This window comes from Saccostrea echinata, unplaced genomic scaffold, assembly GCF_033153115.1.
Source record: "Saccostrea echinata isolate AGI-Se365-2 ecotype Australia unplaced genomic scaffold, CSIRO_AGI_Sech_v1 ptg000054l, whole genome shotgun sequence".
In the NCBI taxonomy this organism is placed as follows: Eukaryota; Metazoa; Mollusca; class Bivalvia; order Ostreida; family Ostreidae; genus Saccostrea; species Saccostrea echinata.
Genome location: NW_026889803.1, coordinates 41,029,558 through 41,054,319, shown reverse-complemented (window position 1 = coordinate 41,054,319; position 24,762 = coordinate 41,029,558). Strand labels below are relative to the sequence as shown.

Genomic DNA, 24,762 nt, shown 5'->3' with positions numbered 1-24,762 from the left:
AAACAACATTAAAAAAAGAGAGAAAAAATTATACTGGTAAATAACAGCTGACCATTTTGAGTACGTGTATATTATCTTGTAATTACGAGAACCTTTCTCGTAATTACGAGATTTTTTTCTAAATGATTACGAGATAATAATCTCCTAATTACGAGATAGAAGAGTGTTATTTATTTTCTCTTATTTGATACTTAAAGGTTTTTTTCTTAGATTGAGTAAAAAAAAATAATTCTTCCGCCTTCCGATTTTAATGTCCTTTCCACATCATTCATCAGATAAGTATCCGCACTAACATTTCACTTAGTACGCCGATCCTTCTACTTCGATAAGAAGGAAAAATAAATCCTCGTTATTAATAGACCTGTAAAACGGCGGAGAAGGAAGTTATCAAAATGACCATCAAAAGTCTGGCTCTACTCGTCTGTGTATTCCGTGCGTTTGGAAGTAACTGGTTGTCAATTGACCATGATCAGTGTTACTCCAGCAACGCTGAGTTCAAAACTCTTATCGACAAAAACCGGCACCAACTCATAAGGTAACGCTTTCCAATTTAACCCACGAGAAATGAAATGAAATATATTTTCCCTTATTGATTAAACTGGAACTTACATGTATGTCTAAGGTGCTGCTATCAACTACAGGTACTTGCCAGAGGTACAAGTTGGTTGGAAATTCCAGTGGATTCGTAAATTGTATATGGATAGGGTCATTTTATGCACTAAGTGAATCTACAAATTGTAGCTCATTGGTTTAAATTTCAATTTTTCTTTCAATGATTTGAAGTGGAAAAAGGTTTTTTAACTGTTGTAGACCTAAGTAAAGTATATCACTGAATATATTTACATAGGTGAAACATTCTAATGAATATCATGTATCGTTAATGCACAGTCACAAGATATACATTTAGGTTGATGTTCCCTGTTTAGCAGAAATGAATGGGTAAACTTAACTTTGAATGTCCGATATGTATTTTTGTCCCCCGCTTTCACTGAAAGTGGGGGATATTAATTTGGGTCTGTCTGTCCGTCCGTCCGTCTGTATTTCTGTCTGTCTGTAACACTTTCGTTTCCGCGCGATATCTCGAGAACCCTTTGAGCTTTCGCAATGAAATTTTGCATAGCAACTCCCTATGGCCTAAAGAAGAATTCTATTGATTTTGAGGTCAAAAGGTCAAGGTAATAAATTCTGTCTGTTTTAACACTTTCGTTTCCGCGCGGTATCTCGCGAATTTGTTTGAGACGTAAAACATTGAAAATATATTTTATTTCGAACAGGTATATTTTGACAAGCAAAAAACTTTCCAAATATATGATTCATGTAGTTTTAAAATATTTGGAAAATTTAGTATAAGGAGTATGGTATATCTGTTTATTTATTATTATTTGGTTCTGTGTTTTTGCTCATTTCATCCGGAATCTAATACTATTTTACTAGTATTATTAGTATTTTAATTAGGAAATATAAATCGACTTTTGAATTCTGAAATGCTCAAAGGTGATGTTGGCTTTGCATTAAACTGCGTTTGTGAAAATGATTCTTTTATCTTAAAAAAAGTAAATAACATTGTTTTTCCTTATTCAGATACAATGAAAAAATCGCCGAATTACAAAACGAAACAGCGTCGAAAATCAACACTGAAGATGTAGCTATGGTGCAAGCCAATGCAAAAAGATTGGAGGAAATTCAGAATAAAGCAAAGAATTCCCTTCTAAGTAAGCGAAAAAAGACAAGTGAGCAGAAGGAACAGTTAGGGAAACTGTCCCAGCAGATGGAATCATTGACCGGAAATATCAGCAGATTAGAGAGAGTGATGTCTGCCAGATCTGTGGCACAGTTCAAACGTGAGGAAAGAGTTAAAGGTCTTCTGAATCAGATTAGAGCAGTGCGCCAAAACAACACAAATCTAGGGCTAATGATTTTAAGAGGTAAAAATCATTTAAGGATTTTTTTTATCGACTAAGTAATGCCTAATTTAACATAATGTAATCCTCTAAAATTAGAAAATAAAATTGTAATATATCTATCCACTGTATTGTGTAAATTTTCGCCTCCGTTTTATATTCGCTCCTTTCGCTCTGGACACGTGGGCGAATATAAGACGGGGCGAATTCAAAGAAAACAGTAGAACTGTGACTGGGCGAATTCAAAACGGGGCAAAATTGTTTGCGAGTGTGAAAGGGCGAAAATAACACGGGGCGAAAATAACCCTGTATACAGTATTTCATCTCTCTCTCTCTTTGTATCTGAGTTCAGTTCAGGATGTTTATTGAGTATTACAGGCCTAAGTACAATCAATAAAATGATGTACCTATAATACATATACAGATCAGGCTCACTAATTAAAACTTAAACAGTGTGGGAACACATCAATTATGATTCATCAATTGTCACATATTACATTTTCAATGAACTTTTTCCTCGCTTTAGGGAATATAGCAGAGAATTATAGAGAAATATCATTACTGAATGTTATTAGTAAAATTTTCACAAAAATATTGAATAAAAGCTTGACATGTTAGACAAAATACGGAGGAGTGTTGTTTGAACGACAATCTGGTTTTAGACAGGCGCGCTCTATTATTGATAATTGCTTTGTTCTCCATGCGTGTTTACAGAAATACATAAGTAAAGTAAAGGTAGAAATATTGCTTCTTCATGGATTTCTCAAAAGCTTTTGACTGTGTACAACATAGTGGTTTATTGTATACATTATTGAAGCAAGGGGTCGGTACAAAAATTTTATTGATTTTAAAGTCAATATATTCCCAATAATATCATGTATTGGAAATCAAAAAGCCATATACATGTGCATTGACGAGGCTTCTCCTAATATTATGCAATTACTTTTTGCAGATGATGTTGTAAATTTTGCAGATACAGTTATCAATTTACAAAATCAAATTAAAGTATTAGAAAAAAATTGAGAATTTTTTTTTTTTTTTTTTGATGGAAAAGAAATTTATTTAAATTCTCCCATTTTACAAATATCTAGGATTATATTTTGCAATTCCCTAAGATAACATAAATCTTTGTAGCTGAAATTCATAAATGTTCAGATCCTCTTCTGCATCTGTTTTCCTGTAAGTATTTAATGCACAGTTTTTTCTTGCCTTGGATTCTTCACAGTCTTTATCCAACCATTTAGGCTGGTCAAGTTGTACGGGTTTCTTTACCCACATACTGTGATATATGTTTATCTGTCATTAACTGTACAGCATTGTTCTCATTGCTATTTCTTAAACTTGTATCTAAGGAACATAAACATTCTTCTACATAATCCGAGTCAAAGTCTTCAATAAAGCCTGATCTTTTTTCATCCTTCCATCAAAATCTTTCAATGTCAGTTCCACTTGGTTCTTTATTTTTGTTCACTAATTTTTTGGATGCTTTAGGGATGCAAATCATCGGAAAATGGTCCAATACATCTAATTCTTTCACTATAAAATCTTTCAAAAAGGAAAATAACTCGGCAGACAAAAAAGACAAACAAGCTAATTCAGAGAATTCGTATCCCCCGCTTAGGGAAAAAAAGAAGAGCATGCGCAGTTCGGGGGGGGGGGATAGGGGGTCACACTGCCCCCTGTATTTGTAGAATTATTAAATGTATATATGTATATTGAAGCAAACTTAAAATATGCCAATATGGATATAAAGATTTCATTGCTTCTTCTTTAATATGTGTATAGAAGATATTTATTTTTAACTGTAGGAGTAGCGTTTTGAAAAATTGTTTACAGACAGACAGACAGACGGACGGACGACGGACACCTTACTATCGCATAAGCTCTTTTGATCTCTGACCAGGAGAGCTAAAAAACGGGGCGGGACACTTTGAGAGGGGTGAGAGAGGCCACAGGGAGTTATGGTATAAAATTTCATTGCAAAAGCTTCTTGAGATATCGCCCGGAAACAAAAGTGTTACACACAGACGTAATGTATAAATTTACGACCTTGAACTCTGACCTTTTGACCTCAAAATCAATAGAGGTCTTCCTTAGGCCACAGGGAGTTGTTATGTAAAATTTCATTGCAAAAGCTCAAAGGATTCTCGAGATATCGCGTGGAAACGAAAGTGTTAAAACAGACAGAATTTACGACCTTGAACTCTGACCTTTTGACCTCAAAATCAATAGAGGTCTTCCTTAGACCACAGGGAGTTGTTATGTAAAATTTCATTGCAAAAGCTCAAAGGGTTCTCGAGATATCGCGTGGAAACGAAAGTGTTAAAACAGACAGAATTTATGACCTTGACCTTTTGACCTCAAAATCAATAGGGTTCTTCTTTAGGCCATAGGGAGTTGCTATGCAAAATTTCATTGCGAAAGCTCAAAGGGTTCTTGTATTTTTTACCCATTTTTATTGTCCCCCGCTTTCACTGAAAGTGGGGGATATTAATTTGGGTCTGTCTGTCCGTCCGTCCGTCTGTATTTCTGTCTGTCTGTAACACTTTCGTTTCCGCGCGATATCTCGAGAACCCTTTGAGCTTTCGCAATGAAATTTTGCATAGCAACTCCCTATCGCCTAAAGAAGAACCCTATTGATTTTGAGGTCAAAAGGTCGAAGGTCAAGGTCATAACTTCATAAATTCCGTCTGTTTTAACACTTTCGTTTCCGCGCGATATCTCGCGAATTCTTTGAGCTTTTCTAATGAAATTTTACATGACAACACCCTGTGGCCTAAGGAAGACCTCTATAAATTTTGAGGTCAAAAGGTCAAAGTTCAAGGTCATAAATTCATAAATTCCGTCTGTGTGTAACACTTTTGTTTCCGGGCCATATCTCAAGAAGCTTTTGAGCTTTTGCAATGAAATTTTATTCCATAACTCCCTATAGCCTCTCTCGCCCCTCTCGAAGTGTCCCACCCCTATACAGAAAATGATAAATATCCTACGGACCCGGGTTAACGATAGAATGCGTTTCGTGTATTGTCAATGTAGCAGAAGAAAATACGGGAGATAACTCTAACTCAGTTCATTTACTATGAAAATCCCGAGAGTTCCAAATGTCAACATGGTGTGCAAATTTGAAGCGAGTAAAAAACGTTGGTGACAAAGTGTTGAATTCTTCCATAATATGGATTAAATTTTTAGATGAAAGGTATTTACAGTCTCAAAAAGGTTTGTTATGATTAATTTGACTGTTATTTTCAATGCAACTTCATTAATTTTCTCCAAAATCGTTTCGGAGCGATTCTGCAATTTTCTGCTACATTACGGGTATATGGGGGCATTCTAACTGTGGTGAGGGTCATCCCGAGACACAGTTAGATTATTCTAACTACGCACCCCGTTTTTTATTTTATTTATTTATTGTATTAAAAGTCGTTTAGCACAGGGCATGTGGAGTGTTATTACGTATAATACAGGTTGTCGGCGGACTTTATATTCTAATTACATATATTAGAACTGTTTAGTAAAGGCTAAATTAGACACCATGTATTGATTAAAATTTTGACAATATCGAACGTGAAAATAAACATTATATGTGACTTAATGTTTGCATTTAATTTATTGTATATTCAAGTGCCTCTGTGGTCTAGTGGTATGATGCTCGCTTATGAAAAGAGAGGCCCGGGTTCAATCCCCGGACGATTCTCTCTCTTTTTTTTTAAATGTTTTTTTTTCTTTTTTTTTGGATTTACTAAATGATACTATTCAACATGTGAAATGAAAAAGTTATGATGTCTGGCGTGTACAAACTCATAAAATCATTATTACAGTGTGATAAATATTCTGTATATATTAAAAAGAATCTTCTATGTACACATATTAAAGAATAGGCAATCAAATCTTTAAATCCATATTGGCTTTTTTTAAATTTAAATTTGCTTCAATATACATGTATACATTTAATAATTCTACAAATACATGGGGGCAGTGTGACCCCCTCCTCCCCCCCCCCCCCCCCCCCCGAACAGCGCATGCTCTTCTTTTTTCCCTAAGCGGGGGACACAAATTCTCTGAATTAGCTTGTTTTTACAAAATTTCAATTTCTCGATCTTACATAATTTGCGATCTCTTGTGAAGTTCTTTTATATATATATATATATAATTTCATTTTATCCAATTCAGAATCAAATCTACAAACGTCAGCAGGCTTCACAATTCAAACAAATAGTGAAATGACTCTACAGGATCGAGAAATGCTGGTTTTTCCAACCATTCTTTACAGGAGTGAAGATGGACTCGATGTCTCGAGCTCGATTCTAACGACCACTTACTCCGGTGTTTACTTATTTCACATCACTGTCTGCTCCCAGGGCCCGGGTTTAATAGCCAGGGCGGTGGTTTGCAAGAACTACAGTCACCGTTGGGTAGGGTTTGCCTACGCTGAGGACAGTAATAACTCGGAATGTGGAAGCAACACGGTGGTGGTTCAGGTACGGAAAGGAGACAGATTCTGGGTGCGATCACACAAAAAGTCGTATTTCTCCTCTGGAAGTAGCTTTAGTGCTTCATTGGTTCACAGAACTGAGTGAAACATTCCAGGATGTGAACGAAATATCTGCCTAAACTAAATACATATTTGTTGTGTAATCGCCGAGAGTGTCAGCAAGAAAATTTATAGTTTTCTAGTTGAATTTTAGGAAACTTTTCAACGATCTTGCGATTAGGACAATCTGTTAAAGTTTATATAGTGTCGTTCCGCTTGAATATATTCCTTTTAGGGTAAGAAAGCGAGGCTGACACTAGCTGCAACGGAACGGGACGAAGAAATGAGAATGCTGATGTACAACCGCTCTCTTGCAATTGTCTCCCTCTCTTTGGAAGTCAGATAATCAGTTTTTTTAGAGAGTGAATGACCTTATCAGAATACCATTTATAACAATTGTTTTTTTTTTCATTTATGTAGCATTGATTTGAAAAAGTGTAAAACAAAGATTAACCTCTTAATTATGAAAAAGAGAGTCATCAATGATGTACTGGAGTATATTGTCTCTTTTAACAAAAGTCTCCGGTGAAATTGTGGCTCTAGATATACTGGTTGTACCTTAAATCATTCTTGGAAGGAATGTGAACATGGACCTGTAACATTTTTTTTTATTAAGTATCTCTCCTTTTAAATTAAAGTCAAATGTAAGGCTCTCGTGTTTATATATGACTAATAGGAGGAGACCATTACAGCTATCAAGTCTATTTGTAAGTGAGATAATGACTCAGTTCTAACATTTATAAGAGTTCTAACATTTATAGTGTCCTTGACTCATTAGTGCGTGGTCTTTAAATTATGAGATGTTATCTTGTTAATGTTTTCCAACTATTAATGCCTTGTTAATGTCTCCCACGTATTAATGAAGTTTCAGCTAAGCTTACATCTTACAAACACAATCGCCTTGCTGACTATCATCATGGACGGAGGGAGGAATAGATATACATGTTTAAGACATGGGACCCCCCTAAAAGGGGGGCGGAACCGAAGACATAGGAAATTCCCATCGGTATTTTATAAAAATCAAATTCAATGTTTGAAGGTTTTTGATGCAATTTATCTACCGGGGTACAAAAAAAAACCCATCAAGATTACTCCTTGGGTTAAAACGAAGGGGAATACTGTTATTGAGCGGTTTTAACAAGGCTTGCATAAATCTAATAAAACCTGACAATCAGTAATTTTCCGTGAAACCTATATTAACAACTAATATAACGAGAAAGTCGACACGAAAATGTAATTTGAAGTGCAATATTTTTTCTTGTTAAAGTTAGTCAAACGTGGTCTAGTTGTATTTTTACTCACATTTAGAAGATCGATATATTTTTCAATAAAATAACAGGGAAACCTATATTCAAATGTAAAGATTGTGCACATAGAAATGGCCAATTTTGCCAGTCTTTTGATATAAACATGTATATTATAGCCCAATACTTTCAATCTAAATCAAAATATAGAATACTGTATAAATTTTCCATCAAGTATTTATTGATATTAACTGATATATGAGATAAAAATTCGCTAGGATTGACTTTAATTTTCCTTTCTTATTGATACATTGATGTAAGCTCAAATGTGTGTTCAGCAGCTCCATGTATAAATGAAAACGTAAACGTCAGCGGGCTATATAATTTTTGTCTGCAATGGTAACAACCGTTAATTATGTTTATTAATATTAACAGAGAGACATTTTATTGTTTATATTTAATCGTTTAAAGTAAGTTTAAGTACGTAAATCGGTGCATCGTGTTATACACTGTATTTCATTATAAAAAATGGAATAAACATTATCCATGAAACTCTTAGTCTATATACAATTGTATCTTCTAGACCTGCACCCCAGTCAAGAAAAAACGGTTCTAACTACAGTTAAGCGTTAATTGATTGATTAAAAGAGGTTTTCATAACAAAATTGAGGAATATTAAGTGGAGTATATATAATACCATGAGACTGATTTCATGAATTTATACTATTTGAAATTATTCAATACTTCTTATCAGCTATTTCATGTTATATATTTGCGTGAGTCCTCCCACGCACCATTTAGTAAATGGCGTCGAAGGTCACCTGCAGTACTGTCTTGTCATCTCGATTAACTAGTATTTTGTTAACAAGTACTAGAAATAATACTCTAGCTTTGTCTATCTGTCACACTATCTTGTAAATTTTGACTTTATTGGGTGACAGTAAATAAAAAATTTACATTTGTCATGTTGTAAATTTTGTATTAACTGCCACCAGGTAAATTCAAAATTTACAACATGACATTTCTCAAACTATTCTTACATTTTAAAAGCAGAAGAGTAGCAAATCTATCTTTCGAAATAGAACAGAACAGAACAGAACATTTATTTTCTAATTTAGAGCCCATAACAGACAAGTTTGAAATTATTACAATAATAAAGAAAAGATATGCCAATGGATAGTATAACAATTTGTAAATGACATTGCTCATTTCAACAATAATATTGCACTATTTCAGTTAAAGGGAATACTATATATAAAAGTGTATGGCTACTACTACATGTTATCATTTATGAATTTGCCCACAGAATTAAGAGTTTCTTTGTCTTCAGTATTGAGTAACCAAAAAAGTTTTTGTTCATCGTCTAATGCAGAGAAATTTGGAAATTTACTTTTAATTGACTGGAAAATTTCTTTTCTTTGATGATCATATTTTTTACGTGTTATCAAAAAATGAGTTTCATTATCTACACTGTTAGAATTACATCTATTGCATAATCGATCTTCTCGAGGGATGTTGGTCAATCTTCCCACTTCAATTTGCAATCTGTGACAAGAAATTCTTAATTTACATAGAGATTTTCTGTGATGAAAATTTTTAACTACTGATAAATAATTCTCATAACCCCAATTTTGTTTGAGTTTTACATATGTGCTTAATTTACCATCGCTATAACTTTGTTGACTTGTATACCAATTTTTTTTTTTTTTTTTTTTTTTTTTTTTTTTTACATAATAATCTAATAAGGTTTTATGACAGAGTGACTTAAATTTATGCTTCCCATAACAAATTACTTCATCTTTGATAATCAGTATATTTCTTAATTTCTGTATAAATGCCAACAATGAATTCTTGCCATGTACAAGAAGTTTTTTACTACATTCATATGCATCTTTAAGTAAAGGAAATTCTATGGACAAATTTTCAAATCTATACCAACATTTGATTAACAATTTGACAATATCATAATGCAGGGGGAACCTTCCCAATTCAGACAATACTGCAAAATTTGTACTTTTCTTATGAACACCTAGAATATATTTACAGAATTTAAGGTGTATTCTTTCACAAAGTAGATTTCTGAAACAGTCTTCAACTTTTGGCATTTTAGGAATCTTTTAGTATTGATATTACTTTTACCACACACCTCTGCATTATACAAAAGAATTGGTTCAATAGTAGAGTCAAATATATGTATACTCGTTTTAATCCAAGGATTCAAATTAATAAAATCATTTCTCAATTTATAATATGCTTTTAACGCCTTTTTATAAAGCTCTGATCTTGCTACATGAAAACTTCCAGATCCAGTTAGGTGGACTCCAAGATATTTGTACCTAGATACACAGTCTATCCTATTATTTTGAAACATTAGTTTTTGCGTAAAATTACGACCAGCTTTATTAAAGATCATGACTTTAGTTTTTTTGAATGTTTACCTTTAAACACCAATCAGAGCAATACTTTTCAAGTTTAGAAAGTCTTACTTGTATACTTTTAGCTGATGATGATAAAATAACAATGTCATCTGCATACATTAAACAGATAACAGTTTTTGTCTGAAGTGATACTTCATCATACATGAATCTAAATATGATGGAAAATCATTTATAAATATTTTAAATAAAGAAGGGCTCAAGTTATCCCTTTGACGGACACCTATAGCAATTGGAAATGGATCCGAGAAGAACCTTCCAATTATCACACATGTCTGACTATTCTTATATATATTACTTATAATATTATAAAATTTAGATCCAACATTCATGTGAAGTAATTTGAGCTTTAATCCTGTGTGGATAACGCTGTCAAACAACTGAAACAACTATTAAAGAGCTTATGTATACAAGAGAGTAATTAGGACTGACTATGTTTTAACATATCATTAGATATCAAATCAAGCCCCTTGGCTTTTCCATATTTTAAATTTGCTATTGCATCTACAATTTCCTTATATGAAATCTTGAAATCCAGTTCATTAAAGGATGGATTTTTCTCCATGTTAGCCAAAATTAAATCTAGCTCTTGTATCCTTGATTTAAAAGAGTTATCACAAACAGAATGAAGATTGCGAAAATGATTTACCCACCTTTCAGAATCTATGTTTGCGGCAGAATTGTCTTTATTATCATCTTTTAGGTCATTAATTAATTTCCAATATTGTTTTGGTTGTTTATTTTGAAGTGCATCAAGTTGATTTAGAATGAAGTTTTGGAAATTTTTACGCTTAAATTTTCTTAATTTATTGTACTCTCTAAGAAGTCTATAGTAATGATTCTTAACAACTGGATCCTTTGGAAATATGCTATAAATTTTTCCATGCGCAATCAATCTACGGCGCATTGTTTGCAAGTCTGAATCAAACCACTTTTTATTTTTGTGCTTTTTAATATTCTTACTTTTATGACCTGGCTTATTTAATGACATGTTAGCAACAGTTATGATAATGTCATTGAATTCTTCTGCCTTTTTCTCGATATCAGTGTAAGTAGATTCTGTAATAAAAGAATCCAAAAAAGACTTGATTTTTTCTTGTATCCTATCTGAACTTAGAGCCATTTGAAATTTAATAGGGGAATCTAAATTCCATTTAAAATTTTGAGGGGCGGGACGCAAGGTTCTGGCATTAGTAGCATTTGAATTAATTTCCTGAAATTTTGCTAAAACTTCCCATGATATTTTACAGTGATAACCAGAAAGAGTTGGGATAAAATTCGATACCCTAAAATATAGAATTTGTTTAACTAAGTGTTCACTTGCAACAAGGTAGTCAACTGTGCTTTGACCATGTGTGTTAAAACATGTGTAATCACAAAAATATCCCCCATACATCTACCATTAATAATTCTCAAATGATTACTAATACAAAAATCAATCAATTCTTTACCTCTTTCATTTAAAATGACATCACGATTACTACGTTTACAAAAATTATCATCAACCTTACATGTTTTACAAAGAGGAAGGTACCTTACATCATCATGTTCTATAAAATCATCTGATGAAGCAGTGCGTGCATTCATATCCCCACAAATCATAATTTCCCCCTTATTCTTAAACTTATTAACATCTTTCTCAATAATTTCAATAACATCATAATTTAACTTTTGAAAGTAAGTTGAATTGGAATGTGGAATGTAACATGCACAAAGATAAATATCATTTTGAAGATTAAAAAACCCTTTTTCTATCTTAATCCACTGAAAATCTTTCTGGGTACCTGGTAATAACTTAATATGTTCCTTAATACAGTTTTTACGAAAAATGCCCATTCCCCCATAAAATCTTCCATTTGCAGACATGTCCCTATATACAGGGAAGTATGTAAAACCATCAATAAAAAGATTGGTATTTTACCCAACATGTGTTTCACTTAATATAATAATATCATAGTTTTTCACCTCCTTCGAAAATAATTTGTCATTTAGTTTATTCTCACCCTGTGTAAAAATCCCTCCAACATTCCAATAACAAATTTTTATGCTATTTTTATACATATACTTGTCCATTTTGGACCCTTAACTGTATTCTACTGTGATAAAAATACAAATAAAGAAAATTAATAAAGTTATAATTTTAAGGTTCACCAGTTTCAGATCTATAGAACAACTTTGAATTACATTTAATCACCCTTGTGTTGATGGCCCTTTCCATGTTCAACGAAAATAGTTCGGACTTTTTCTAATTATCGTCCTGGTACTGATGATTCCAGCTTAAACTGCTCCTATAGTAATTGTTACGGTTAATCGCCTGGAAATGCTTTTCCTGGTTGTTGTAGCTCGACCTATTTCGATACTTATTTGTATATCCCTTGGAGTTGTTGCCGATTTTTAATACGGTGTGTATTGCTCTCTTCATGTTGGACGCTAATATGGATGTTCCCTTCGGAGACAGGTGAAATTTGTCATTGGTATTCAGTAGTTCGATTGTAGGTAGGTGTCCATGCCACATGTTTTCGTTGTCAGGAATATGAACTCCAGGATACTCCATGTAGTCTCTCTTTATTATCCCATCCAGGATCTCACAGTTTGCCTTGTGTAAGGAGTTGTCTTCTCTTGGTATGGTTAGAGATATATGATGGTGTGAACGTCTTTCCACTTAAGTTCAATAACCTCAACCACCCCTTGTAGTTTCTCGGCACATTTTTCAGGACTAATATTTCTAACATCATTTGTTAGAGAGTGAAGAACTACTACATCAGGTATGCACGAAGAGTTAATGATAACATTCTTTGTTTCATCCAGAGTAAAAGCTGTTACTTTAGTAACGTTTACGTCTGATGTAAGTTTATCCTCTTTTATGCCATTCACGTTAGAAGTACCTATTAACAGGGCCATTGGTTTTTTAGCTCACCTGAGCCAAAGGCTCAAGTGAGCTTTTCTGATCACTTTTTGTCCGTCGTCCGTCTGTCCGTCCGTCCGTCTGTAAACTTTTCACATTTTCGACTTCTTCTCAAGAACCACTGGGCCAAATTCAACCAAACTTGCCACAAAGTATCATTGGGTGAAGGGGATTCAAGTTTGTTCAAATGAAAGGCCACGCCCTCTTTCGAGGGGAGATAATTAGGAATTAGTGAAAAAATAATGGCATCATTTAAAAATCTTCTTCTCAAGAACCACTGGGCCAGGAAAGATGAAACTTATGTGGAAACATCCTCAGGTAGTGTAAATTCAAGTTTGTTCAAATCATGACCCCCAGGGGTAGGGTGGGGCCACAATGGGGGATCAAAGTTTTACAAAGAAATATATATAGGAAAATATCTTTAAAAATCTTCTTCTTTAGAACAGCAAAGCCATGATTGGTCATATTTATATGGAAGCATCCTCAGGTAGTGTAGATTCAAGTTTGTTCAAATCATGACCCCCGGGGGTAGGGTGGGGCCACAATGAGGGATCAAAGTTTTACATAGAAATATATAGGAAAAAATATTTTTAAAAATCTTCTTCTTAAGAACAGCAAAGCCATGATTGGTCATATTTATATGGAAGCATCCTCAGGTAGTGCAGATTCAAGTTTGTTCAAATCATGACCCCCGGGGGTAGGGTGGGGCCACAATGAGGGATCAAAGTTTTACATAGAAATATATAGGAAAAAATATTTTTAAAAATCTTCTTCTTAAGAACAGCAAAGCCATGATTGGTCATATTTATATGGAAGCATCCTCAGGTAGTGCAGATTCAAGTTTGTTCAAATCATGACCCCCGGGGGTAGGGTGGGGCCACAATGAGGGATCAAAGTTTTACATAGAAATATATAGGAAAATATCTTTAAAAATCTTCTTCTTTAGAACAGCAAAGCCATGATTGGTCATATTTATATGGAAGCATCCTCAGGTAGTGCAGATTCAAGTTTGTTCAAATCATGACCCCCGGGGGTACGGTGGGGCCACAATGAGGGATCAAAGTTTTACATAGAAATATATAGGAAAATATCTTTAAAAATCTTCTTCTTTAGAACAGCAAAGCCATGATTGGTCATATTTATATGGAGGCATCCTCAGGTAGTTTAGGTTCAAGTTTGTTCAAATCATGACCCCCGGGGGTAGGGTGGGGCCACAATGGGGGATCAAATTTTTACATAGAAATATATAGGAAAATATCTTTAAAAATCTTCTTCTTAAGAACAGCAAAGCCATGATTGGTCATATTTATATGGAAGCATCCTCAGGTAGTGCAGATTCAAGTTTGTTCAAATCATGACCCCCGGGGGTACGGTGGGGCCACAATGAGGGATCAAAGTTTTACATAGAAATATATAGGAAAATATCTTTAAAAATCTTCTTCTTTAGAACAGCAAAGCCATGATTGGTCATATTTATATGGAGGCATCCTCAGGTAGTTTAGGTTCAAGTTTGTTCAAATCATGACCCCCGGGGGTAGGGTGGGGCCACAATGGGGGATCAAATTTTTACATAGAAATATATAGGAAAATATCTTTAAAAATCTTCTTCTTTAGAACAGCAAAGCCATGATTGGTCATATTTATATGGAAGCATCCTCAGGTAGTGCAGATTCAAGTTTGTTCAAATCATGACCCCCGGGGGTAAGGTGGGGCCACAATGGGGGATCAAAGTTTTACATAGAAATATATAGGAAAATATTTAAAAAAATCTTCTTCTTAAGAACAGAAAAGCCATGATTGGTCATATTTATATGGAAGCATCCTCAGGTAGTGCAGATTAAAATTTATTCAAATCATGACCCCCGGGGGTAGGGTGGGGCCACAATGGGGGATCAAAGTTTTACATAGAAATATACAGGAAAAAATCTTTTTCTCAAGAACAGAAAAGCCATGATTAGTAAAATTGATATGGAGGCATCCTTGGGTAGTGTAGAATGAAATTTGTTCAAATGAGAGACCCCGGGGGTAGGGTGGGGCCACAATGGGGGATCAAATGTTTACAAATGAATATATGGGAAAAAATCTTCTGCTCATGAACAGCAGTGCCATTTGTTATATTGATATGAAAGCATCATCAGGTAGTTTAAGATTCAACCCCCCCCCCCCCCCCCCGGTTAACTTTTCAATTCTTAACTGATTTTTGCTTTTCTTCCCCTAGCCAATGTGCTCAGGTGAGCGATGTGGCCCATGGGCCTCTTGTTATTCTTCCCAGCATTGACTACCAGGTCTGTCATCTCTTTTGCCCTGCTGGTTTCAGTGTCCTTTCCACCACTCATGAACATGCTAGAGAGCTGAGATTTAAGGGACAAAATTTCATTGAACTGGTTATCAACATTTGTTCTTAGTGATTTATTTTCATCCATGAGTTGATCATTTTCCTCATTTTTTGTGTTAAGTTTTTCAGACAAGTGTTCATTTTCATGTTTCAAATTCTTGACTTCTCTTCTCAATGTCTCATCCATGGTGTTGTTTCTTGCTTTTTCTGCTTTCAGCAGGGATTCCAATCTCGCATTTTCTACTGTTAAGTTGTATTTATCTGTGCGTGTCTGATATAATTGTTTTTCAATATCAGCTATACGAGACTGAAGTTTATCTGAGTTTGTGTCATTGGTCTGCTTATCCTTCAAAGATTTCATTGTATTGAACTGGGTCTGCAAAGAATATGATTGACCTGTATATGTGCAATTAGGTTTCAGAGTTTTCACTCTCATCTTAGGGCAAATCGGGTGGGGATGGGGGTGGGCGTTTCTCAAAAATCTGGTTTCCAGAAGTCCTCTTACATCGATATCTTAAGCTTTAAGTTTTAATTTGTCATCTCAACCAAAATATTCTTTGCACATATACATACACGTACATTACGTTATTATTTTTCTAAGATTATTGTAGAAAAATACCAAAATTCGTAAAGGAAAAATATCGTGTTTTCCTTTTTCCTATCATCACAATTTTCCAGTAATAAGGACAAGGTTTTGTTCTTAAGATAAAAGGTCAAGGGTTATATTATATGCTCCGTGATAACCAATTGTGCGGCTATCTCATCTCCTGCTTAGATATCATGTATTTTTTTGCAGTCACAATTCTCGTCCCAGCTGGTAAGTTTGAACATATATCCACAAGATTCTCTTGTATAATAGTGAAATATTAATTGTACAAAGCTGTTTTGATTACGTATGTCGTGTACAGAATTTGAAACCGAACCTACAGAATTTGTACACTTATGGTAGCTTCAAATGCGCCTCGTTTTTATCTTCATTTCACTTGGTATAACTTGGTAGATTTAAATCTACTGCTAAATATTTATGTTATGTATTGTTTTGTATTCTCGAGGCCCTGCCTATATACTTTTAAAATCTTAGCATTTAGAAGGATCCTATCAATTGAAGATTGAAATCTTGGAGGAAACAGAAATTTCGTATGCTTGTCTTGAAAATTTTCAAGGCCTGGTCTACTCCTAATTTCAGCAACCAGGGTGATTTTTAAGTCCATTCATTTTTATGCGGTTAAAGCGATCTGTCCTAAAAATAAAAATCTGAATGATACAATTTGTAATATTAAAATATTCTTAAATTACACCAAGATAAAGTAACTGAATACAGTGATTTCTGTTCGCTAATCCTACATCATATTTGAACATATTTTATCCTGCATGCCCATTGAAGAAATGTGGTTGGTACATGTACCCCATTATACAACTACTTGTACTAGTAGAATATCAAGTTGGGAAAATACGGACCAAAATAGCTTTAGCGACTCGGATTAAATTTTGCTTCCCTTAGGGGAAAAACCAGGAAACTTTAGAATAGAATCCAATTTTTTGCTCTCTGTTTTTATGCCTGGGTAACCCGGTTGGACAATGCATGAGCATGTGTTAAATTTCAAAATGCGCAAGGAATTTTTTGACACTAAAATATGCAACAACGAACTTTACATCTATAACTAGTATTCAAAGTGTATGTTAGCAGGCAAATGGGTGTGCACATTGCAAGGTAGCAAATTAATTTCTGCGTTTTCAATTTCTGCTGTTGCATTATATCGCAAAAATTGTTTACGGGATAGGAACACCAGATTTTAAGAATTTGGTAAAACACTGCCATGTTTACGTTTTATATATTCATTTAAAGACATTTTGATCAGAGGTGCATGAGAACTGGTACTAAGCTCTACTATCTTGTAGTCTTAGTAAACTATTTTTCAAATCCTTTTTATTTCATACATTCGTGAGCTTAATTCTTTTACTTTTTTAGAATATAGAGTAAGAAGTTATGAAATAACATTAAACCAGGTTGACTGACATAAGCACCACTTATCAGTTTTTTACGTATAAAATATTTGAATTAATAATGAAGATTTTACGATTGTAATTTTTGCGGATTTGTCCCATCCGCAAAAATTGAACAACCGCAGAAAATACCAGTTATACGATATTTCTATCAGTAGCAGTAACTCAATGTATTGTAGTCATTTTGGCCAAGGCGCCTGGTCATGATCATGGACATAACCATGGTTACGTGACAGACAATCCGTTACATATCAACAACGAGATCCAAGATCTCAACATTCACTTTGGAACTCACTTCTGTCTTGATCTTTTGGTGGTTGACTGTCATCTTCACAATACAACTAACGATGAACAGATCTGCGGGACAGACGGTCACACATATGCGAATCAGTAAGCAAAATTCTTACCGATATATTTTTCTTTTTTTTCACCAAAAATCCATAACAATAAAATATTAATTTTCTAAACATTATTGTAAAGGTAAATCTAAATAAATTAAAACTGGCATATTTGCAGCTGCGAATTTGCTCACGCCATGTGCATGTTCTCTCATCTGCGAGTAAAGAGCCATGGTCCTTGCAATAGTGCAACCCGACCACCAACAACTGTGGCTTCTGGATCAACCATGCCACCAGCCACTACCTCGATGCCACCAGCCACTACCATGATGCCCACAGACACCACAACAATCATGACAAACGCCCCAACAGTGGAAATGACTACACCAGCGATGTCCACAACCACAACACAGAGCCAAGAGACAGTGCTTTTCCAACAAGTTTTCTGTAGAAACAAAGATTTTATCCATTGTCCAACAACCGTAACACCAACCTGTGCTTCAAATGGCATGATGTTCAACAGCGGGTAAAACTGGGGTTTTTTATTTTCCAAATTACTTAATGAAATAAAAGCTATCAAAAGTCAAAAATTAATAATTAAAGACGAACATCATATTAAAGTTCATTCAATATATATCTTTATCTATCTGTCTGTCTATCTATCTCACACAGATGTGTTTATTTCAGATGCGAATTCTCCAAGGCCAAATGTGCTGATATTACGCTGACTCAGGTTGATGTTAGCATGTGTTCAACTCCAGTTGTTGGATAAAGACATAAAAAATGCTTATATCAACTTCTGTTTAGTATATACATAAACATGCAGAAAGATCTTCATTTTAAACGCGTAAATTAGGTAAATCTCCACAAGAACCAAACCACCCTTTCTTGTTGTTGTCAAAAGGTGTTTATTAGGTTCCAAACAAATAGACAGTTTTAACGTGAATTCTATATTTAACATATGGGTGTACCATCATCTTATATAGAATATGATCCATATACGATCTTTGGTCAAGAACAAAGTATGTTAACGGCCGAATTTGGCCCCTTATTTGATATTAAAATAAAGTTAACATTGCGATACACTAGGGCTGGGTATCGGTTGGGAATTTCGTATTGCGATATTTGGAACTGTATTGCGATATGTATTGCAATATTTTTAATAACAGTTAAAATGCTGTTATCTTATTTTATTAACCTCCATTTATGAACAGTGTATAAAACTTTTATATATATCTAGTAACAAAACGTTTTTGTTGATTTCATTACAATTTGGCAACGAAATGCAACCATGCAACAGATACCTTTACAGTTTAGTACTGTTTGGCAAGATTGAAAACGTTTCTGACATCTTAAATTTTATAATTCACTTTATAAATCTAAAGCACAAGCATTTTGCCGGTATATCGGTACTGAAAAAACGTATTGCAATACGATATTTTTCGTCAACGAATCGCAATATACCGGAATATCGATATCATTGCTCAGCCCTACGATACACTGAGGGTAACAAAGTGGAAGATTTTACAGAATTTCGTCAATTCTGACGGAATTTCTTCAAATCAGATACATTTTACCTCTAAAAACATATAGCTCAAGCTTGCCTATCTGAGATTTTCAATGACATATACAAATACATCACTATTGTATATATCTAATACTGTTTAATGAAATATATAAATCTGGTAGATAGACAAGCATGTGCTCTGTGTTTTCTGAAACAAAATGTGATTTAAAATTGAATAATTTAATTTTGTTTGTATTCCAGCCTCTGATTGGTTAATATCCAAAAAGGAACACAAATTATTTCTGTATAACCTGGTTTGGTATGGGACCCCCCCCCCCCCCCCCCCCCTGACAACCAGCTGAATCATCTGTATCCATACAATCCTCTCATTTCCAGTCCTCGGGATCCATGGAAAATTCCAGATTTAATAAATGTACCTTTAACTTCAAACAATAATTCGATCTTACCACATTTAAACAAACAACAAGGCTGCTTGGCCTATGTATCAGTTTTTACCTCCCCTCGATTCCCATCACTTCCGTTACTAAGACTGTATTATTGAGCGGCAAATTTGAACTAATAAAAAGCAACGAAATTTTACACCCATAGTTATTTAATGATTTTAAAATTAAATCATAAGGAATGACTCTAATTCTTGGCCAAATTATTCAAGTATAACCTGGTTTGGGTCAGATTACGCTGTTTTATAATCCGCTTCGCGGATAATTACACCCATGGGAGAGGTGGAATTTCTCTTGTAACATTATATTTGTTATAGGTTGCTATAAAGTATACAATGAAAAAAATAAGTATTTCTTGATTTTAACATTTTTTTAATTAGGATACTGTAACACTTTTACATTTTTGGGATTGTGTAATTTAATAGTAAAAAGACAGTTTTTTTTTTTTAATTTCACTTAAATTAAAGGTCACAGTGACCTTGAAATAGGTCGTGACACACCTACTACCTAAGATGCATAAACTGGCCAAGTTTGATGATTCTAATAGTTTTCTAGTTATGAGCCAGACAGGATTTTTCCATATTTGACCATAGCATCTTAATTAAAGGTCAGAACGACCTACTTTTAGTTCGCGACACACCTTCTACCCAATAAGTATCAGCTGACAAAGTTTGATAATCCTAGGCCTAACAGTATTAAAGTTATGAGCCGGACACGAGAAAAGCTAACAGACAGACAGACGGACGGACATGAACGCCATAACATAATACATCCCATCTAAAGACGGGCGTATAAAAATCAATATTTTTCAATGGAACTATATGTACTGTTCCACAAATTCAATCAAAAAGAAACATTTATTTTAACTTCCTTCATCTTTAATAAAAATTCAGCCTTGAATATGAATAAAACAAAAACAGAACAGTATAAATTTAATAAAAGATTGCAAATATTTACTTATAAGATTTATATATTTGGCTTTGTTCTAGGAAATGTGTTAATGACTTCATCATGATAAAAAAATATCACTGTTCAGTCAAAACAAATTCTAGTGTCCTTCACTTATTAATGAAAAAGCATAAGAGAATAATAATATTCATCAAAATAAACATAATAATGTTAAAAATTCAAATAACAATCACAGTGTTAATTTTTTTGGCACAAACATAAATAAAAAGAAATATCACAGTTCACTCTCAATGTTCACACTATCGTTGAAGTTGTTTTGTCGATTGTGGTTGGACTGTTGAAGGTGAAGGGCATCAGAATTGGGTGTGCTTGTCATATTGGCCTCAAATCCATTACTTCTGTCACTATCTAGCATTGGGTGAACCTTCTGAAATTTGGAGTCCCCATTCTTTGTTGTTCTTGTGTGATGGGTTGGTGGTTGGGCCTTACTGAATAAGGACAAATCGTATGCCATGTCTGAAGACGCTTTCCCATCAACTGAGCTTGGATGGATTTTGGCATATCCTGCTTCAGGGCCAGCAGTGTTTTTTCTAGGTACCACATCTCCATTCTGTTGATTTCCTGCTTCAAACATTTTGGCTGTGTCTCTCTGGATCTGGGTGGGTGGGGTATGTCTGCCTGCCTTGTACTCATCCTCCAGATGGTGATCATCCTTGTTACCAATCTTTCTCTTTCTCCTCTTCTTTTTCTTCTTTCCACTATTCTCCATCAGCTGGTATGGGGGAGGTGGATAGTATGGTGATGATTTATCTAGGTTTAAAGCAGGCAAGACTCGACCACGCTTACCAGTGGTCAACACAGGAGGGATGTTCTTGGGTAGTTTGTCTCCTTCATATTTGGTAGGTACAAGTGGTTCAAAGGTAGATTTAGTGTGTCTCTCATGGTAAACCCGGTCTTCATCGGGATCATAATTTGGCTCTACATCCAGAACTGGGTTGTGATAGCCCTGCAATGTGTTATTGAATACTTCATTGTCTCTTGTTCATTTCACCACAAATAATATTCAAACTTCATTTATTGCATTTACATTATTATATATGTATGATTACTTAAGAAAGTGTATGGTAGATTGACAAAATCCAGTTAGTAATAATACCAACCAATCCCTCATGACAGCAAGGCTTTGCACATGCAATGATTTTGTTGATCATTGTAATGTTCAGAAGATCCGCTACTTGCTGAATAGGGGGTTTGAAATTAAAAACCTCTGGGTAGTATTAATCTATGATGTCATTGTGAAATTACATTTTTTTTAAATTTACAGAAAAAAGGTCAATCTGAGATGAACACGTTTGGATATTGCTAGCTCCTTTGTGCCTAATTACAATTAATTTTTAGTCCCTGAAACAATCTTTTACCCCATTTTTCCATTCTTTCAGGATACACTCTCTGCTCACCATTTAATTTTCATACTCACTGACTTATTAGCCTTCTCCATTCAATCTCACTTCTCTTAACATTCTAAGGGGATAGTAGCTGAACATTGCAGAGATTGTATTTAAGTGTAACTGAGTACTAGCATATTCCAGAAGGCAGTTTTTCCCCAGTAATATGAGGCAAAATTAATGATATGTATTCTGTCACACAATGTACATTAAGTCAGTGCAAGGAGTTAGTATTTCCTTCAGCTACTGTTAATACTTCTCCCCTGACAGTTTTTATACAAAATATCAAATGAGTAGTTCCAATCTTTGTTAAATTTTTATGATTAAGATGCACTTTAAATTTTACAATTCAACGAAGCATTAACTCAAAAGCGCAAGTCATGCAGCTGTTTTGAATGATAAGAGGTAGATGCTTATACATGTAGTATATAGCAAGGACATAAATATGACCAATATAACCACCACCCAAAATTACAAGCTGTATACAAATGACTCGTACCCTATACATCTCATCGATTGCTTCCTGTAACACCAAAGGTACACAATTTGAGGTCAAGCAATGACTTTGAGAATTTTTTAATGTAAAATTGTAAATCTTAAAACCTTAATTTCATTTTTTAGAATAAGTACCATTTCTCACCTTTTTGGAAGGAATGTTATCAAATTCTCCTGTGAAATCCTATTGTGTAAAATAATTTTCAAAATCTAAATCATTATAGTTATGTGTAAAGCAAATTGTCATCTTCACTTTTTCATTCTTTCTACATCAGAGAATTTATAAATGAAAAAAATTATTAACTAACTCATATACTTGAAAGTTTACAGATAAGGATTTCTTTCTACTTAATCTTTATATAGTAAATTCATAGGAAATTTGATGCAAATAATGGATGAAAGCAGACAGAAAAATATACAATGATAATGCATATAATTGTACAAATGGAAGAATAAAACTGAAGAGACACTTCTACACTAATGCTATGAATAGATGAACAAACTGAAGAGACACTTAAACAGCTATATATAAAGATCACTTTGTTCACAAGAAGCTGGCACTCTTGATAAACAGAGAAGAGGGAATGATACAAGTATTTATAAACAGATGAACCAAACACCAAGTGACCTCAACAGAATGTGAGACAAGGTACTTGAGACTCAAGTACAGAATGCAGGATTGTTTAATAAGTACAAGTGAATCAAGTAGAGCAATTACAATATGACAGACAACATAAACTTGGACACTTTAATGTGACAAATATTTACCCTGTTGAAATTGGGATTCTTAAAGTACTCAATCTGTATGTAAAGAAATAAAATGATGGTGAATATTAAATGCATACAAAATATAAATCCATGCAATTATAATATCCAGTAAGAAAAAAAAAGGTAACACATGAAACTTTGACGAGATAGCTACCACTCAGTTCTTTAATTATGACCCCCCCCCCCCCCCCCCAAGCAGTCATCTTGAAATTCAGATTACTTTTAAGAAGTTGCAAGTTTTCTCCAGCTTCTTAGAGAAACATTTTAATTTCATTTGATAACTTTGTATTCAAATCTTCAAGAGAAAACAGTTGACAAATTCTATTTAGATGTGGTGGAAATCTTGCAATTTTAATTATAACTAAATAAAATCATGACTACGGATTCACTAAAGAATATTTAGCTTTATTTATTTATAAGACAGCTGCTTTTTTTAGCACACAACATTTCTGACAAAAAAAGTCAAACTTGTAAAGAGCTTATGTCGAGACACAAAACAACCCACCTTGTTTTAAAAGTGGATGTTCTTTATTTTAATCAAGTTTCATGTGTTCTTAGTTTTCAAAAATAAAAGGTATTGTCATGCACATGCTGTTAAAAGCAAACTGAAGCAAACAAATGACTTACATCAGCAGAAGCACCATCATCAAATGACCAGGGCTTCTCATCTGAAAACAAGAAACAAAAACTCAAACAGCAGGGATCAAATGGTGCAACTGTTGGTTTCCTTAGAATCTTTAGTAAATTAATAAAATGAGATTTAATCTAAATGTCTAAGTGATTTACCAAGTAAACTCTCTTCATCATCGCTGACACTAGAAGCTGACCCAGTCATGGAAGATGTGGATCCAAAATGGCTACTACAAACATATACCAAACACATGGATATTAATATTCATTATGTAAATCATGTACTGACATTGCATCCATATAAGATGAACTAAATTAAGATTTAACAAAATCAATTATCAACATCTGAAGAGTTTATAAGATCTAATACGTGTTTTTATTACATTATGTACTGTCAAAGATATGTATACTCACTCTGTTTCATAGTCAAGAGGACTGTAAAAAAATGAATAAAGAATTTGGGTTACAATAATAATTCACAAAAATTTTAATAAATGTACAAGGCTTTTACATATTAAAACCACAGAATTCTTACCTGCGCTTAAACTTCAGCCTGTAAACGGCAGTAATTATGAAAATAATGAGCAGAATCACAGCCAGGACAATAATGGCGATGAGCCAGAGCTCAAACTCACAGTGGGGATTGTCCAGAGGGCAGGCACACTCATAGTAATTCTCATTGTTGAAGCAGACATAGGGAGAGATACATGGATTACTTAGACACTCGTTAATGTCTTCAGCACAATACTTGCCCTGCCATCCTCCCGCACACACACAGCTGTAATATGCATCAAAACTGTGGCTACGGTGGGTGTCCTCACATGAATAGATACCAGTTGCTGATAATGTAAAAT

The 24,762-nt window shown here is 34.1% G+C and overlaps 3 protein-coding genes across 3 annotated transcripts in view; 2 read left to right on the top strand and 1 right to left on the bottom strand.

Moving 5' to 3' along the window:
- Positions 1 to 338: 338 nt before the first annotated feature.
- On the top strand, positions 339 to 7,083 carry LOC133171985 (uncharacterized). Its single transcript, XM_061306778.1, has 3 exons — positions 339 to 535; positions 1,582 to 1,925; positions 6,072 to 7,083. Exons 1-3 carry the CDS (start codon positions 393 to 395, stop codon positions 6,476 to 6,478), a joined length of 894 nt encoding a protein of 297 aa, XP_061162762.1. The 5' UTR covers positions 339 to 392; the 3' UTR covers positions 6,479 to 7,083.
- A 9,048-nt stretch (positions 7,084 to 16,131) lies between these two features.
- On the top strand, positions 16,132 to 18,473 carry LOC133204879 (uncharacterized). The gene is made up of 4 exons (XM_061340623.1): positions 16,132 to 16,168; positions 17,535 to 17,745; positions 17,872 to 18,219; positions 18,381 to 18,473. Exons 1-4 carry the CDS (start codon positions 16,132 to 16,134, stop codon positions 18,463 to 18,465), a joined length of 681 nt encoding a protein of 226 aa, XP_061196607.1. The 3' UTR covers positions 18,466 to 18,473.
- A 2,113-nt stretch (positions 18,474 to 20,586) lies between these two features.
- Positions 20,587 to 24,762, bottom strand: part of LOC133171988 (uncharacterized) — a 121,251-nt gene continuing 117,075 nt past the window's right edge. The window contains exons 249-256 of the mRNA XM_061306781.1: positions 24,444 to 24,747; positions 24,323 to 24,343; positions 24,065 to 24,138; positions 23,906 to 23,946; positions 23,279 to 23,311; positions 22,656 to 22,694; positions 22,515 to 22,538; positions 20,587 to 21,576 (exon numbers count right to left, since the gene is read on the bottom strand). Coding sequence (XP_061162765.1) covers positions 20,845 to 21,576; positions 22,515 to 22,538; positions 22,656 to 22,694; positions 23,279 to 23,311; positions 23,906 to 23,946; positions 24,065 to 24,138; positions 24,323 to 24,343; positions 24,444 to 24,747 — 1,268 coding nt within the window. The 3' untranslated portion in view covers positions 20,587 to 20,844. The remainder of the gene's footprint in view (positions 21,577 to 22,514; positions 22,539 to 22,655; positions 22,695 to 23,278; positions 23,312 to 23,905; positions 23,947 to 24,064; positions 24,139 to 24,322; positions 24,344 to 24,443; positions 24,748 to 24,762) is intronic.